Consider the following 16,351-nt stretch of genomic DNA (forward strand, 5'->3'; position numbering starts at 1 on the left):
CTGACTCTCACATGTATACACACACATGTGCATTCGCACACACATATATTTGTACACACACATAAAACAGACATAGACAAAAACGTAGCCATCATTCCGTACAACTTTACAAGTAAACAAAAGTGAACCAGCTCAAGAATCCTTACCTTAGTATTCCTGACAGCAACTGGATAGTCCACCCCTGGCAGGGGCAAAAAGAACTAGTGAAACTTTTGTTTGAGCAAAAGAAAGCTGTCCTTATTGGAAATATTATACCAGTAACAAATTTAAATGACTGTGTTAATTGTACTCTAATTCTCATTCTGAAGCTTTTTTTTTAACCAAGTAAGAAGACTAAAATAATTCATATGTGATAAAACATAAAACTCTGGCATGTTTTAGGATGGCTTCTTTTAATTCATTAACTAATACGCATTCTCTAGCTTACCCTAGCCCAGACCCCTATCTCACTGAACAACAATTCCATGCTCTGCATGTACAGCAGCACCATCATAATGAACTGAATGTAACCCACAGAACTAAAGCATGAGATAGTAAACACAAGACAACCTTGTGTCTCAGTGTTGGCGACCGATTCCTTGCACTGGTTGTTCAGAGAAGCAAGGATTATCACAACACAAAAATTCCAATAATGAACTGACCATTTATCAAGTTTGTTCCCACTTATTGATGAGCCATTAACAGCCTATAAAGCTTATGTACAGGGAAAAAAGACGACAATCTGCCTATATTGTGAACTTGACTTATTCCGCTACCCACTTATAATAATTTTATTTAATAAATTTGCTCATCGTGTTAGAGTGTAGAAAGACGCTGGGCGAGTGATTCGTACAATCCAGAGGTCCTTCAAACCCTGCTAAGGAAGAACCTGATTCTCCTTCAAATTTCCTTACAGCAAACAGAATGCTTACAAGCCTCTTGTTTTACTAAAAAAGAAAACTACTCATCTCAAAGCAAAACGAAACAGGCTGGAACTGCAGTCTAAGAGGGGAATAGGGGTCAGACTCGGAATGGCTGAGTCTTTTGATGATACTGGTCTGCTGTTGGAAATCTGGGTGTGTCCGAAGAGAGCCAGCCACTTACTACTGCTAAAACGTATCCCCAACAGTCTGACTCAAGAAGTCTGTACGTACAGTAAACACTGCAGAGAGGTGCCGACTCTGACCTTCGGGGAACTGTCTGGAGGCCAACTGTACATAACAACCTTGGCTGTCAGACTTCAGTGCCAGTCAAATGTCTACTCAGTGCCTAGTTGTAGCAGCACACAGACACCTGGGAACTGTGGATCTGCTCTGTCCAATCGCACCCATCCCCCTGCTGCACTCGCCTGACTCTGTGCCCTACTCTAGCCTGGCTCCTGGGAGTCTCCTACAGGCATCGCCCAGAGGGGAAAAAACAACAATCCTTTTCTTTTTTAATTAATACAAGTATTTTGTAGAGAAGACGGGGATAACTTACCATCCTTACTTCTGGAAGGGCTTTCTTTAGCTATTTCAATATCTTTTACCTCGAAACCTTTCAAGATAGAGCCACCTGCATCTTGGAAATCCTGGGCAAATGACAGAGCTACCTGTTTATAGTCCACAATGCCAGTATATGGACAATCAATAGCCATTAGACCCTAGGACAAAAGTATAGAAAGGTCAACGAACATAGTCAAGAATCAGTAAAGTTCATTCAGAGTTGTCCTCCAACCCCCCAAGACAGGGTTTCTTTTTGTAACAGTCCTGGCTGTCCTAGAATTCCCTTTGTAGACCAGGCTGGTCTTAAAAACACAGCTCCACCTGCCTCTGCCTCCTTAGTGCTGGGATTAAAGGCGTGCGCCGCCGCCGCCGCCGCCGCCGCCGCCGCCGCCCAGTTGCAAAGCTTTAATCTTGTTTAGAATTTTATGCTTCTTTATTTTGATAGGTAACACACATCATCCTCACTTAACAAAAACCTGACAGTGTTTAAAACAGTAACAGAAAAGTCTGCTCTTGTTAAATGCCTAAATTTGGTCATGAACGTGTGTGTGTGTGTGTGTGTGTGTGTGTGTGTGTGTGTGTGTGTGTGTGTGTGTGATGTGATGTGCCTACTAGAGGGGAGGAATAATACTTGCTAAATAAAGCTGGGTGATGGTGGCACATGCCTTTAATCCCATCACTCAGGAGGCAGACAGGTGGATCTCTGTGAGTTAGAGGCCAGCCTGGGCTACCAAGTGAGTTCCAGAACAGCCAGGGATGTTACACAGAGAAACCCTGTCTCAAAAATAAATGAATAAATAAATAAAGCACTAGCTTTTGTATGGTGCACACGTCACTCATGGCCAGTGAGAACACAAAGCTGTTCTAGCTCCCTGGTCACATGGTATGCAGGGCACTGCAAGGATCTGCTGCAGGTCTTCCAGACCGTAAACGGTGACTGGGGACATTCCCTGACTAATTCAGCTTCATTCAGGTAATAAGAGAAATGAACAGCCTGGTTTTTGTTGTGTTTCTGTCACTGAAGGCATGCATATAAGTCTAAATTCATGCGTATTTGATTGATTGATTGATTTGTGAATAAATGGTGAATATGCCACTAGTCACAAACAAATACCGAGTATGTTTTGGTGCTAAACCTTGCACTGTATATACACATCAGTTATCCCAATCATTTTCCCTTAGAAGGTTACTGGTTCTCAGATAACTGATGCCTGGAGCTGAGTGCAACCAGTCATTTTTTATGACGTTTTGTTTGGTCAACACAGCATTGCTGTTCATTTTTAAAATAATATCTGAAATAACATTTTAAATATTTCACTGGTAATATTGCCTTAAAACCTTTTCACTCTTCCTCCTTCCACAAACCATGTTTCCAGATGCCGGGGTCAGGCCAAGGGCTCACAAAACATGCAACATTTAGCAAACCTCACCATTTACCTAACCAGGTAAATTCTAGCACACAAAAAGCCTGTTAGGGTTGGGAAGTCGCTCCTGTTTTGATATGATTGACACATGATTTTATGCTAGACTTACTGTCCAACAATCTACAGATTCATAAGTCAAAAGCTACACTCAATCTTAGCCTCTATATAGGATGCTGGGCACAGCAACCTTGGAAGGTAATGTTTAAGTCACAGAACTAACTCCCTTACCTAGCATAAAAACTGTGACACAGGAGGTATAGAAATGTTCAACAAACGTGCTTCGTTCTGAATCAACAGTTCTTTAGAATCCAAACATCCTCCTATTCCCTTTGTACTCCTGGTACCTGCACACAAACCCCTCAAATATTTCCTGAGTGAATAAACATTTGAGGCACGTCTTTAAATTGCTGCATTTTCACCTTTCAGAACTCTAGAGAGTCTCCCTCCTGTTTTTTTCTCTTCCTAGTCTTGGTCTTGCTCCTTCTGAGGAAGTGTGGGTGCCCCTAACCGAATGTGTACGGAAAGTGTGGAACAAGCCATCGTAGGCAAGCCGTCCAGTTCCCAGCCAGGCCTGGCTACGGCATGGTCGGCTGAGATGGGGCTGGTGGGCAGGCTGGCTGTGCTCTCAACCTGGAAACTGGCCGTTTAGATTAGCAGGTCACAGCTTGAAAAATAATGTGATGGCAGGTCGGGCGGCTGGAAGGTGGGTCAAGCAGAGTCGGGAGCTAAACCCAGTAAGGAAACAAAGGAGAAAAGCATGTGCTTGACCTCTTATGCTGACAGAAAGGGCACCCGGGTCAGACGAGTCAGGACTGTCACCAGGGATGACTCAGAGGGCGCCATCAAGAGTTGTTCCCCACTTCAAAGTGCACAGAGGCAGCTTCGAGTTTTGCGAGACCTCGCCCTGGGGTTACTCAGCCTTCTTCAAGGGATCTGGAGCAAGGAATGCTTAGAGTTGACCTAATGAACCTCTTTGTAGCAGCCGGGAGACTCGGGAGCGACTGTGTACCATGGAAACATTTGTGGTTGTGATGGTGAGGATAGGAGAAAGGGGAGGAACTTCCTCAAGGTCCCTCTGTGAAATAACCAGACTCTATTTCCCACTACGTATTGTCACAGTTATGACTACGGATGACATCACATAGAGCACAACACTGTGTGGCAGCTGCAGAGAGAAGCATGGTCCACCTCTGTTATAAGTCCTCTATCCAATCTTCAAGGGGGCCGTTCGCCTCTGGGAAGGCTGCTTTCCCTCTTGTGCTAACAGCAAGTCAGAGAATGACTCCATCAGAAGAGTTAGCACTCTGTGCTATGTTAACACCTCTCTCCTGTCACACTACGACTCCTTTCAGGAGGGCAGCCACACTTTATTCCTCATCGTTCATATCTGCAGTGTCTAAGGTATTGGCACATAGTAAATAAAGTTTGCCTTGACTCAAACAGAAAATAAACCTGTTTTGAGTCCATTATTGGGAGCAAAGCACTTGTTAGGAGCCTGGGAAAATAGCAACCGATTTCTTCTTTCCTTTTCTTTTTTTCAAGACAGAGTGTTGCTATGTAGCTATGGCTGTCCTGGAACTCACTCTGTAGCCCAGGCTGGCCTCAAGCTCACAGAGATCCACCTGCCTCTGCCTCTCAAGTGCTGGGATTAAAGGCGTACATCACCACACCTAACTCGGTGCACATCTATCACTTTTTTTTTTTTTAAAGATTTATTTATTTATTATGTGTACAGTGTTCTGTCTGCATGTATTCCTGAAGGCCAGAAGAGGGCACCAGATCTCATTACAGATGGTTGTGAGCCACCATGTGGTTGCTGGGAATTGAACTCAGGACCTTTGGAAGAGCAAGCAGTGCTCTTAACCTCTGAGCCATCTCTCCAGCCCCATCTATCACTTCTTATTATCAGTACATACACCTCATCTGCCTCATTCAAAGGATTTAGAAGGATCATATGGTCAGGTTTGAAGAAAATATCCAGATTCATCCTCAATCTTCACAAGATGAGAAAATTTTTGAAAAATTAAAAAAAAAATTGAGAAACTGTAGACAGTAAAGCCTGATAAAGAGTACTGGGCTCTGGTTCCTGGTGTCTCTAGTCTTTACAGGTCTTCATGAGAACACACAGCAGAGGAAAATGAGATAAGCCCTTTCAGATCCCCTAAACTTTGGCACGGCAGGAAGAATCTATTCTCAGGCTCTAAAATGGAATTATCTCTACAGTATGGCCAAACCTGTAAAGGTTTTTTTTTTTTTGTCTTTTCAAAGAAATCATTAAATTTTAAAGAGTTTTTTCATTAGCAGATAAAATTATTATGTTAAGGGTTGGAGAGATGGCTCAGAGGTTAAGAACACTGGCAGCTCTTCCAGAGGTCCCGAGTTCAATTCCCAGCAACCACATGGTGGCTCACAACCATCTACAATGAAATCTGGTTCCCTCTTCTGGGGTGTAGGAATATATGCAGACAGAACATTGTATACATAATAAATATTTTGAAAAAATTATTATGTTAAACTGGCATTCCTTTTTGAAGTTTACGAATTGTTTTATTCTCAAAGGCAATTCATGCCAGTGAAATTCCAACTTATTAACTTCACAATCAAAACATATTAAATCCACACAAAACTATGAAATACCAACAAATTTAGTGTGCTTTTTGGAAAACACTTATTCAGTACAAGTTAGAGAAGGCTGAGTTTTTTCCAGACTGAGTTTTCTGGCACCAGGCCCCACCATAAGTCCTGGCAGACCAAACTGAAATGGAGTCACTTTCATGTCAGCAAAACTGTTCATTTAATCGTAAGAATCCAGAGGCAGAAAAACCAGCCAAATCTCCACGCTGAGCAGCTGTAGTCAGCGTGACAAAGCACCCTATTTGAACTAGCAGGAAAGAAACACTGAAAGTGCCCACCTGCTGTGTGCCCTTGCTGCTTTCCTCCGCCCTCTCTGTCTAAGCCGCCTCGGCTCGGCTTCCTGGAGCCACTTTTCAGCTGGGCTACTGTAACTAAGACATGGTAGCGTAGAGGGACCCCAAAACAGCTTGACCACACAGCTGCCATGGCAGGCAACACCCAGACCCAGGAAAAGCCATAAGCTGACCCCACCCAGGGAGGGCCTACATCTAAGGGGAAGTACCTGACATCCCAAACATTCCAACCATTAGATAAGGTGGCCAGATGTCCCTGAGTCTAACACACACCTATTTCTGTTTTACAGATACCCCTAGACAACTGTCAGCCAATCAGGGTCCTGAACCCTGGAAACCCCCTCACCCCAACCTCTGCTATGATAAAAACTCTACCCCACCTGAGCTTGGGGTTCTCTGCTCCACTGCTGCGTTGGACAGACAGAGAAACCAAGCCTGGAGCTTGAAGGTAATAAAGGCTCTTTGCTTTTACATATGGGATTCGGTCTCCAGGGTGGTCTTTTGGGGGTCCCCAGGATCTGGGCATAACAGTTAGCACATACTGTAATTACGACATAATACATGAGACAACAGGACAGAACACAGTCCATTCACAACCCAGACACTTGCTATCAAAAAAGTGTGCTGCATGCAGTAGAGGAAATATAGTCTCTATAAATGATGCTCAACTGGATATTCATGGGGGAGGGTTGAACATACCTTGACCTATGCCTTATGCTATATACAAAACTCAATTCCAAATGAAAGGTAAAATGCAGTTTTTAGACAAACAGTTGCAGGATATTTGATCACACTGTGAACCCCAAGATTTTACTGTTTACTAGAAAAACCTATTTCTAGTTGTGGTATGGCTCAGCCCTAACACACAACTTTAATCCAAGAGCTTTCTGCTTGAATGCTGTAAACAGGATTAAATAAACTCAACTATAGAGAGCAAGCAACCAGTTAACAGGAAAAAACCATAGCGAGTAAGGGAGTCAGGAGGATGGACAGAGAGACACACAGGAAGTAGAAGGGAGGGACTTTCAGTGAGAGGAGCTTTGTTTGTGGTAGGAGAGAAGAGAGGCGTCAGGGACTGCAGATACTATGGGTAGAGGAGGAAGGTCAGTCGGGTGCTTTCTCTGCCTCTCTGAGCTAGCAGGCTTTCACCCCAGCATCTGGCTCCTGAGTCTTTATTGGTAAATTTGAATGACTGAGAGTTTGTACTAACAAGTATATATTTATATACATAACAGATATATACAGACTAGGTAATGGACCTCTAAAGTTAGTAAGAATTAATAATTATAAAAGAAGCAATAAACCCAATAGAAATATGGTCAAACCACTCAAATAAGGAACTTCTGGGGGAAAAGTTTCCAAGTCAGAAATAAACATATGAAGGTATGTAACACCGGCTCATTGGGAAAATGTAAGTTAAAAGCATAATGTAATGCTACAGTTTGAGAATATCTAAGCTGAAAATATATAAAACTTTTAAAATATCAACAGGATGCTCAAAAACTACTTGAATTTGGGAACATTTTGATTTGTCTGAAGTTTTGGATTAGGCATGTTCGACATCCCCGAATCTGGAAGATTTCTAGGCTACTGAATTTTCAGTTTAGATTCAGCTTGTAGGACATACCCACAAAAGTGACTTCAGTGAAACAAAGACCACGTGTCTGAGGTTTTCACAGAGCAACTGGAACTCTACGTGACTGAGAGAATAAGCCAAGGTACTTTGGAAAATGTTTTGGCACTATCTACCAAAGCTGAACATAACCACATAAACTGCAACCTGACAATCTCTCTCTGATGTATATATATATATACCCAATAGCAATATTAACATTTTTTCCCAAAACATATATTCTAGAATGTTCATTCACAGCAGCATTATTTGGAAAAGTTTATGGAAACTACCATGTGCACCAGGCTGGTCAATCACTCACCCTGCAATATGGTTCCTTCTTTTTTATTTCCTCCTGCTGGATCAGTCTCAAGCCTTGGACTCCATTCTGCAGACCCCTCTCATACAGAGCCTGAAGTCTGGGAATTTCGTCTCGTTCAACAGCTACTATTAGCTTCAGAAAATGACAAAACGTATGAATAGAGTTAAAAATATCACCAGCTATCAAATATATAGCCAATGTAAAAATCACAAATTATTACATTCTCAAACAAGGCTAATATAAAGCATTTTTCTTTCATAAATCTACTTCTCTCTTTGTTCATTATTTTATTTCTTTCCTTCACTAAGAAAAAAAAATGTCTTAAGAAAATAGCATTAAAACTAATTTTCCCAAATGTGAAATGCAGCCTCAATTTCCATTTCTTGCTTCAGTATAATCCCAGCCATATACAACTCTTATCATTATCACTTCCTCCATCCCAGCAACAAGAGAAGTACATGTTTACAGCTTTCTTTCCTAAGATTTATTATGTGTATGGGTGTTTTGCCTGCATGTAGGTCTTTGCACCATTTGTGTGCGATGTCCCATGGAGGGAAGAAAGGGTCATGGATCCCCTAGAACTGGAGTGACAGGTGGTTCTGAGCCATGTGGGTGCTGGGAATTGAACATGGGTCCTCTGCAAGAGCAGCCAGTGTTCATAACTGCTGAGCCATGTCTCTATCCCCATTTGTATCTTTCAAGGTAAGTACCTTTCTTATTTCTACAAGGAAATGTGAAATGCTTGTTCATAAAAAACAGTCAATAATCAGTATAATGGGGCACTACTCTCAACAAACTATTCTTTTTTGTTGTTGTTTTTGTTTTTTTTTTGAGACAGGGTTTCTCTGTGTTGTTTTGGTGCCTGTCCTGGATCTCGCTCTGTAGACCAGGCTGGCCTCGAACTCACAGAGATCCGCCTGGCTCTGCCTCCTGATTGCTGAGATTAAAGGCATGTGCCACCACTGCCCAGCTTAATCAACTTTCCTCAGAACTCTTTTCCTATATATCTTGGAGAAAGATCTGAAATTGAGTTTCTTCTTATTTTACAGCAAGGCAAAACCCAGATACACACTTGTGGGTACATTAGCATGCACAAGCCACTACCTCATACCAAAGAGTCAACAGAATTCCCTGAGGCAATGCTTCTGGTCAAGGTACAAAGGCTACTTGAGTCAATAAACGATTAACTTTTCAAACAAAAATGAGTCAAAGGACACCGTCAAGAAAGTAAAAAGATCACAGAACGGGAGTATTTGTAAATCATAAAGCAGATAAAGGTTTGCCATCTTGACCTCTTACAATCCAACAGAAACTACACAACTTTCTCCTTCCTTTCCCCACTTAACATTCTGTCAGGGCATTTTCTCATGTTACTAAAAAAAAAAAAAAAATTGTAACGCATCTTCTTTTTAATGTAATGCATCTTGAATGACAATAATGAGCTTTCAGACTTAAACTGTGGAGAAAGGACATCGTGACCAACCTTATAGAACTAAGACTCATAAAGGGTGGCGTGAACAACTAACTATGACAAAGAAAGCAGATCATTCAGATGCTCAAATGGTTAGAAATCTGAAAATGACTCACAACAAACAACAAAACCCTGAACTGAACAGTGACAAGTAAACCAAACAAAAACTTCCAACAAAGACATTTCAGTTATAGAAGATTCTCAAAAGGACAAAGTTTTCTGATGGAGAACAGAGTAATTGCCAAGAGTTAGGAAAAACAGAGAGGTAGGATGTGACCAGAGAGGGACAGATAATGAATCTTTGTGGTGATGGGACATCATATTTATTGACAATGAACAGTTCATTGTGAATGGGCTTCCATAAACGTTATACATAAATACCTATAACTGTGTTATTCATAATAAAAAAAAGCAGAAAAAACTCATAAATGCATCAACTGATAAGTACCTAAACAAAATGAGGCCTATCCACATAATGGAATGAAGCCATAAAAAAAGAGTGAAGTACTAATTAATGCTACAACATGGATCACCTCTGAAAACATTATGGTAAGTGTATATCTTTTTTAAATGTCATAGAATAGCACATGTTCTGACATAATTCTATTTACAAGATATATATAAGCTGGGTGGTGGTGGCACACACCTTTAATCCTAGCACTTGGGAGGCAGAGGCAGGTGGATCTCTGTGAGTTCAAGGCCAAGCCTGGTTTACAGAGTGAGTTCCAGGAGGCCAGGACTACATAGAGAAGCCCTGTTTAAAAAAAAAGAGAGACAGAGATACAAAGTATAAAGCAGGTAAACTATATAGAAACAGAAAACAAAATAATTATTAGACACTCAGGAGAGGTAGGAATGGAGAGCTGGTTTATTTTGGTTTATTTTATTATGGTTTATTTTGAGGGTGATGAAAATATTCTAAAATTAGTATTGATAGTGGCACAACTCTATAAATACACTAATAACTAAATTGTATACTTACTGTACGTAGTAAAACTTATTTTTTAATTACATAAAGTCATCACATCATTTTTGTTATTCCTTAGACTACATTAAATTACATAGATACAAGAGCAGAAAAAGTCACATCTTTTTTAAATTTTCGACATTAAACCTAAGAAAACTCTAGTTATAAACAAGCCAAGGGGCTGGAGAGATGGCTCAGAGGTTAAGAGCACTGGCTGCTCTTCCAGAGGGCCTGGGTTCAATTCCCAGCACCCACATGGCAGCTCACAACTGTCTGTAACTCTAGTTCTAGAGGATCTGATACCCTCACACAGGCAAAACACCACTGCATATTAAATAAAGAAATCTTAAAAAAATAAAATAAACAAGCCAAGGCCCTAGTGAAATGCTGTACCTTGCCACATTGCTTGTAGGGGATCCCCTTGAGGTTACAGTACTCATAGATGAGGGCAGCGCCTTCTACACACAATTTAGCTTTCAGAGATTCTGGTTTATAGTAAATTCCACTATGTATGACACCACTGTTCCGTCCAGTCTGGTGAAGAGCTATAAAACAAGAGAGACAGGGTATGAAAAGTGAATGACTCACACAGAACCTAGGAGGTAAAGAGCAATTATCCATGTAGCAGTCAGAGGCCACATCATTTAAAACTTCTGCCTAGATGTGTTCTGATTCTTGGCACCTTCCTATAGCAGCTACCCTGGCATCACTGCTAAATCACTCCTGCCCATCTCCAAGTTCCACTTAAGCTTTGTTTAAACACCATTTCCCCAAACCACTTTAAAGGCCTACCACGACTCTCTGCACATGCTCCAAGGCCTTTTTTGGAGGGAAGTGAAGTTGTTAGTATCAATCGGGACAATCCTAGAGGCTGATGGAGAATGAACACAAGCCTGGAAAGACCATGCTGCCCCCTGGGGTACCACGGTACTCAAGCTCTAGCAGCACATTTAGAGTGTGCCCTTGTGTGCTCTTTAGTCTCCCCACACCCTCTTCTTCCTGCCACACCATACAACCCCCCAAATCAACCACCTCCATACAAGCCCCTGTCCCAGACTTTCCTTTCAAGAGAATCTAAAAGGAGACACTACCATCAACGTTTTTCATGACTGATTCAGCCGTCAAAGGAAGTAGGTTCCCAGCAAGCTGATGGTATACATACCTAAATCTTTCTCCTTCTCCACAACACCAATTGAAAGTCCGGGATGTTTCAGGATGAGTGTTCTGGCAGAGGCAAGCCCCACAATTCCGCCCCCGATGATGACTATATCAAATGAGCTTTAAGAGAAAGCAAGCTTTAAGAATTTGTTTATAGACCTCACCGAACTTCACTGGCATAATTTTCATTAATGAGAAACTAAAGTACAAATTTGTCAATGACATGTTATTTATATTATAACAAATATAACATTATATATCATATATGTTGTTATTATATGTAATATACCATATATGTGACAGATAATATTATATATATATATATATATATATATATCAATCATACTGTATGATAAAATCAGTGTTAAAGATCCTGTACTACATTTCAGTTATAGAAGATTCTCAAAATGTCAAAGTTTTCTGATGAAGAACAGAGTAATTGCCAAGAGTTAGGAAGAATGGAGAGGTAAGATGTGACCAGAGAGGGACAGATAACAAATCTTTGTGGTGATGGGACATGGTATCATTCATTGTGTGGACAGAAAACACACACATGTACAGACTGTTAACACCAAAGCTGCCATGGATCCAAAGCATGGCAAGGCTACCGCAGGCCCTGTTGCTCATTGCCACGTAGGGCTGCAACAGCATCACCTGGAGAAAACCTGGAAGCCATGTAACAAAGCAGATAATTTGGGAATGTTCTCTATACACCAAAGAAATGTTCACTTAGGCAAATATAAAACACACAAAAAGAATAGGCTTGATATTCTCTATCAGAGAGTCTAAGAAAAGGAATCCAGGCATTGAGCTTGATTTCCTATTTAATGTTGAATCACAGGTTGAGACAGTACATCCCAGTCTTCACAGGCTGGGACCTCTATTCCCTCCTGTTCTCTAATGGCCCACTGTAGGTGACAGTGATCCCACTCAGCGCCCACCCGATGGAGCCAATGTTCTTCACCTGGAGAAACTCTAGAGACAACCTCTTCTAAGGGTCCTGTTTCAACGGGGTCCACACGCATGCCATTCACACTCCTGGCAGGGTTCACCCTACAGTGAGGTGCAACTGAAAGGGCCTCTTAATTTGGGGCTCTTCACCAGACAAGCTTCCCACCAGCATCTAAGGAGCTAGGTGGCCGGCGGGGGGCTCAGGTCCTCAGCGGATGCTGGAGATGCTAAGATCTTCCCTTGGGCTTTCTGTCAGTGGCTCGTCTGTCTGGGAGCTGCAAGCTGCATTCTCCTTTTGGCCCGAAGTTAGTTCATCTCCTCGGCGGGGCTTCCTTTATCTTACAGTCTCTTTGCCCTCCCAGACAGAATCAGATGTTGAAGTTCTGCTGGGACTAGAGTCTCTGAATGAATCTTCTGGCCACTGCACCCTCCTCAGCTTTAGCTCCATAATGAAGCATTTATCATTTATCGTGGGCTCCTGGGGGACAGGGAGGAGGGTTAGGGGAACTGTGGGTACAAGTGGAACAAGGGGTGAGGAGTGGGAGGATGGGCTGTGGCCAAGGTTCTCTCCAGAGACCTTAGCACAACTGACACCATGTTGGAAAAACCATTCTGACCTTAGCACCCAGCACGGAGGCCCCCAAACTTGCCAATACAGGAATGAAGGCCTCATCCATTTAAGACCTAGTCCAAAGTTCCAGGATCCAGGAAAGTTTCTAAATGTACTAACCCTGCTTTTTGACTCTGTAGTTTCACTTTTTGCTAACTGTTCCTGCCAACCAAAGCGTATCAACCAGGAGGCGGGTTTTGTGTATAAAAGTCAAAGAACAGTGAGGCTCAGGGGTGCATTTGGACAAGTTCCCTGTGCAGCCACTGGCTGGGGCAATACAGACTTTCTATTCAGCATTAAGAGTGTGCATGTGAGCTGGGCGGTGGTGGTGCACACCTTTAATCCTAGCACTCGGGAGGCAGAGGCAGGCAGATCTCTGTGAGTTCAAGGCCAGCCTGGGCTACCGAGTGAGTTCCAGGAAAGGCGCAAAGCTACACAGAGAAATCCTGTCTCGAAAAACCAAAAAAAGAAAGAAAGAAGGAAAGAAAGAAAGAAAGGAAAAGTGTCCATGTGTGTTCTCTGGTGGAGTAGCCTCACAACAATGGTGTTGCTAGTATTCCATCACGTGTCTTCTCTGCAGGTTCATTTCCTCAGGGAAGGGTCCTTCTGCACCTGACGCTAGATAAAAGAGCCTTCTTGGGAATTCATGATGTTCAGGGCAAACAGCCCTGCAAGTGGAAAATGTAGTTACCTTTTCCTTATTTGCAGAGTTGAAGCCATATCCCTCCATAAGGTGAAGGCACAGACATCTGGCCACTAGCAGAATAGAAGTCCAGCCTTTTACGACTGAATGATCACCACCAGCTGAACTGGTAGCTTGACTCCAACTCTAGAGGTACTGTTGCCATTCTTATAACACATGTTGATCTGGCTGATCCCCTGCTGTCCAGACTTGACTGGTACCCATTTCTTATTGGTGTCACTGTTGACCATTACAGAGGCCAGCACTTGGCAGATACTGTTCATTCACTTTGCTACCAGGACAGGCACTGTAGCTCAATGTCTGACTGAGCTGTGGAGAGTCGTCAGGGTTCATCTTTTCTGGTGAGCTGCTCAGGAGGAGCTGACTGACAGCTGGGCCCTACCACCTCGTGTGCCCAGGTCCACAGGGGAACATTTCTATGCCCAAATTATGGGGATTACACAAAATCTGATTAAACTGTATAGAAGTACAAACAGAACACAGAGCGCATGTAAAACTGATGGAACCTGAACAACACGTGTGCACTGTATCAATATTAATTTTCTGGCTTTGCTGTTGTACTATGCTAACACTGGGGAGAATGGTGGGGAAGGGGGGATGCAACATAAAATTATTCTATAATTTTTGCAACTTTCTATGGATCTACAATTGTCCCCAAATAAAAAGTATAAAAAATGTCCGGGGCTAGGAAAATGGTTAATTGGTAAAACGCTTGCTGTGCACACAGAAGGACCTGAGTTTGTATCCCAAGCACCTTTATGTAAAAGCATGGTCTCACCCATCTGTAACCTTGGGGTAGGGTAGGGAGATAGGCAGATCCCTGGAGCTTGCTGGCCAAGCCAACCTCCTTGAGAGACCCTGTCTCAAAAGATGGAGCAGGTGGGGTGGCACATACTTTACTCCTGGCACTTGCAAGGCACGGGCAGGCTGATCTCTGAAAGTTGGAGGCCAACCTACTCCTACATCGGGAGTTACAGGACAGCCAGGGCTACACAGGGAAACCTTGTTTCAACACCATTTAACAGCCTCTATGGCCCTTAGGCTAAAATTTAATGTGTGGCTTAAACAAAAACACTGCTGTGACACTGTCCCTCTCCAGTGCTTTCCCACACTTTTGTCTTCCACTAAATTACATTCGCAAGGCTCACTTTCCTGTCTCAAAACCACCAAAAGCTTTCCTCCTTAAAGCTTTCGCACACAACATTGCATTTGCCGTAGGCAGCTCACGGTAGGCAACTGAGTTGCTGCTCAGGGGGATATTAGTGCGTGCAAGGAACTGCCCTACTGAAGCCCAGTTCTGGATCTTCCTTGCAACACAGAGAACACTAGCTAAGAATCGGCACACTGATTTACAGTGGGCTAGGCCCCTTAATCCTCAAAATGACCACCTAGGGGCCAGACTAGGATCCTATTCACCACTCAGCCTTCAAAGTGGTTCAGAAACGGAGAGGTGGGGGCGTAGTCGGAGCCAGATTCGCTCCTGACCTCCAATCAACACTGCCTTTCCTCCCGCCCACAAATGCTGCAGATGAACCCTGCAGGTCAGCAGCTCCTGGAGTCCGAGGCTGGACCATAGAAACAGGACTTCAACGCCTAGGGCAGAGACGTCGAGTCGGGGCGTAGGTCCGGTCCGAACCACCGCAGAGGGAAGCAGCAAGGGCAGGCCACCACCACTCACTTACCTGGTGCTGGAGCTGCGGCCACCCCCGCACAGAAGCCCGGGCCCCCGGGACGCCCGCTCGCTTGCCCGGAGGAAGCCCCCAGCAAAGCGGCATGGGGCTCGACCGCAGGCACCGCCCAGGTAACGCAGGGTGGGCCACATGGCCTGCGCCACCTCCCCTTGCCCACCAGCCTCAGCAGCCGCAGCCCGAACGACTCTACGGGCGAAGCGCGCCGCTCTCCAGCCCCGCCCCCAGGCGAGGGCCAATGAAATGCGCGCTTTTGCCTTCCGTGGGCGTGGCCGCGGCTGGCCAATGGGCGGACGCGGCGGAGGGAAAAGCCAGAGGGCGAAGGGCCGGCCAGACGCGGGGACGTCGCCGCGCGTCGTGAGTAGAGAAGCGAGGGCGCAGGCGGGGACCGGGTGGTGGTTCCGCTCTCCCGGGCCTTGGGCGAGCGCTGGCTCGACCCGACGCCTGCGCTGGGCTGCCAGAGAAGGCCGTGCGTGGCGGGGTGACCTCTGGCTCCCGCGGCCTCTCCTTCGGCCATGGCCCCCCGGTCGGTTGGCGACGCCCTGGCCCCGGAGCCGGGGACTGGCAGCTGAGCCTCCTCCTGCCGCTCTCCGTCACCACCACGTCCGAGGCTTCTGGGCCCTTCGTGGGGCTCCCGATGGTGTCGTTCATGCGACTACTGACTCAGCTTGTAAATAGCGGGCGCTGAGCTAGGCGCTGGGTGAAAGTAGACAGCTCGGTCCCTCTCATCATTTATTGTTTTTATTTTATTTTATTTTAATTTTTTTAAAGATTGACTTATTTGTGAGTATGTGTGTGAATGTGCCTGCATGGATTTATGTGCAACACGTTTGCGCAGGAGCGCGCAGAGACCAGAAAAGGGAATCAAGGATACCCTAGAACTGGAAGTGCTGGGTGATTGTAAGCCACCATGTGGGCGCTGGGAACCAAACCGAGGTCCTCAGGCGAGACTAGTTAGCAATCTTAATCACGGATCCTTCTCTCCAGTCCCAACCCTGTCTTAATCACTGGACCGAGATAAATGTTTATGTGTTAGAACTCACGGAGCAGGTCAC

At 44.2% G+C, this 16,351-nt stretch overlaps 1 protein-coding gene across 1 annotated transcript in view; it reads right to left on the minus strand.

The window, feature by feature from the left end:
• L2hgdh (L-2-hydroxyglutarate dehydrogenase) overlaps positions 1 to 15,482 on the minus strand; it is a 30,216-nt gene extending 14,734 nt beyond the window's left edge. The window contains exons 1-6 of the mRNA XM_059279636.1: positions 15,291 to 15,482; positions 11,349 to 11,464; positions 10,580 to 10,731; positions 7,749 to 7,880; positions 1,459 to 1,621; positions 147 to 181 (exon numbers count right to left, since the gene is read on the minus strand). Coding sequence (XP_059135619.1) covers positions 147 to 181; positions 1,459 to 1,621; positions 7,749 to 7,880; positions 10,580 to 10,731; positions 11,349 to 11,464; positions 15,291 to 15,430 — 738 coding nt within the window. The 5' untranslated portion in view covers positions 15,431 to 15,482. The remainder of the gene's footprint in view (positions 1 to 146; positions 182 to 1,458; positions 1,622 to 7,748; positions 7,881 to 10,579; positions 10,732 to 11,348; positions 11,465 to 15,290) is intronic.
• Between the last annotated feature and the right edge of the window lie 869 nt (positions 15,483 to 16,351).

Source organism: Peromyscus eremicus, chromosome 14, assembly GCF_949786415.1.
Source record: "Peromyscus eremicus chromosome 14, PerEre_H2_v1, whole genome shotgun sequence".
Lineage (NCBI taxonomy): Eukaryota > Metazoa > Chordata > Mammalia > Rodentia > Cricetidae > Peromyscus > Peromyscus eremicus.